The sequence below is a fragment of the Morone saxatilis genome, unplaced genomic scaffold, assembly GCF_004916995.1.
Source record: "Morone saxatilis isolate NCDOM2014 unplaced genomic scaffold, NCSU_SB_2.0 Contig17, whole genome shotgun sequence".
In the NCBI taxonomy this organism is placed as follows: Eukaryota; Metazoa; Chordata; class Actinopteri; family Moronidae; genus Morone; species Morone saxatilis.
In genome coordinates this window covers 17,671,658-17,672,640 of record NW_023339729.1, presented here as the reverse complement: position 1 = coordinate 17,672,640, position 983 = coordinate 17,671,658, and the positions used below count along the sequence as shown (strand labels likewise).

Sequence of the window (983 nt, the reverse complement as noted above, 5' to 3'; positions counted from 1 at the left end):
TTCCAATCTTACAGCAGCAAAGTATAAAAACTTTTTAAATGAAAAAATAATATAATAAAATATAAACACTGTACAAGAGAAAAAACAGAAAAAAAACACAAAGTTTTGGTGTGTGGTTATGTTTACACGAAACACACATTTTAACAAATAAATATAAATAAATCAACGTATAAAACCAGCGCTATTCAGTTAATCAATGTAACGCAGCTGCGTACTGTGGCTTTAGTTTTCTTCATGTGGAATCAGTTCAATAACCTTCAGCCGGAGTCTGATGAGAACAGCGACTCAGTTCTCGCGATAACACTTCGGGCCTATGTGAGACCACGAAGCGGATATCCGGTCTCTTTTCCGTGGCGGACCGTTGTAGGGCCGGTTTGGCAAAATGAAGGTACAATGTTTCCTCAACTATAAATCTATTTCGAAAGCTGTTTTCTTATAAATACTCATGTACGATTGATGGTATGGTTGCGAGCTTTAAGGCGAACTAGTTTAATGCAGCACCCGCGGTTCTTGTACGTAGGATGAGCGTTGATTTAAGATAAAGACCCAGCGCTCACCATCCTGTCGGCTAGTGAGCTGAAGAAACATGGCGGCTCACTGAGAGAAATGTGCACCCAGTTAAAGTCTCGGTTGACTGCAATACGAGTCTTCAAAACTTATGTAGTAAACGTGACTTGACCTTTAATGCTGTCTGTTTATAACGTTAAAATAGAGTTAATGTTAACTGCACCGCTTACCGACGATAGCTCTGAAGCAGTAGCATGAAGATGAGCTAACAGGCCTCCAATGTCGCTGAATCTCTCTTAACTTTACCAAAACGTTACGTGAACCGAGCATTGTTAACACTTATGAGTTAGGGCTGTTTTTACCCACCTGTAACTCCAGTTGTGCCTGTCTCTCTCCCTCTTGAGCTAACGTTACCAGCTCCACCTGCCTGCATGGAGGCGATGTGGAAGACTCAGACTTTATTTGTCATTTGGATT

General features: G+C 40.9%; 1 protein-coding gene across 1 annotated transcript in view; it reads left to right on the top strand.

The window, feature by feature from the left end:
* Nucleotides 1-270: 270 nt before the first annotated feature.
* rps6 (ribosomal protein S6) overlaps nucleotides 271-983 on the top strand; it is a 4,595-nt gene continuing 3,882 nt past the window's right edge. Inside the window, exon 1 of the mRNA XM_035659901.1 lies at nucleotides 271-388. Coding sequence (XP_035515794.1) covers nucleotides 383-388 — 6 coding nt within the window. The 5' untranslated portion in view covers nucleotides 271-382. The remainder of the gene's footprint in view (nucleotides 389-983) is intronic.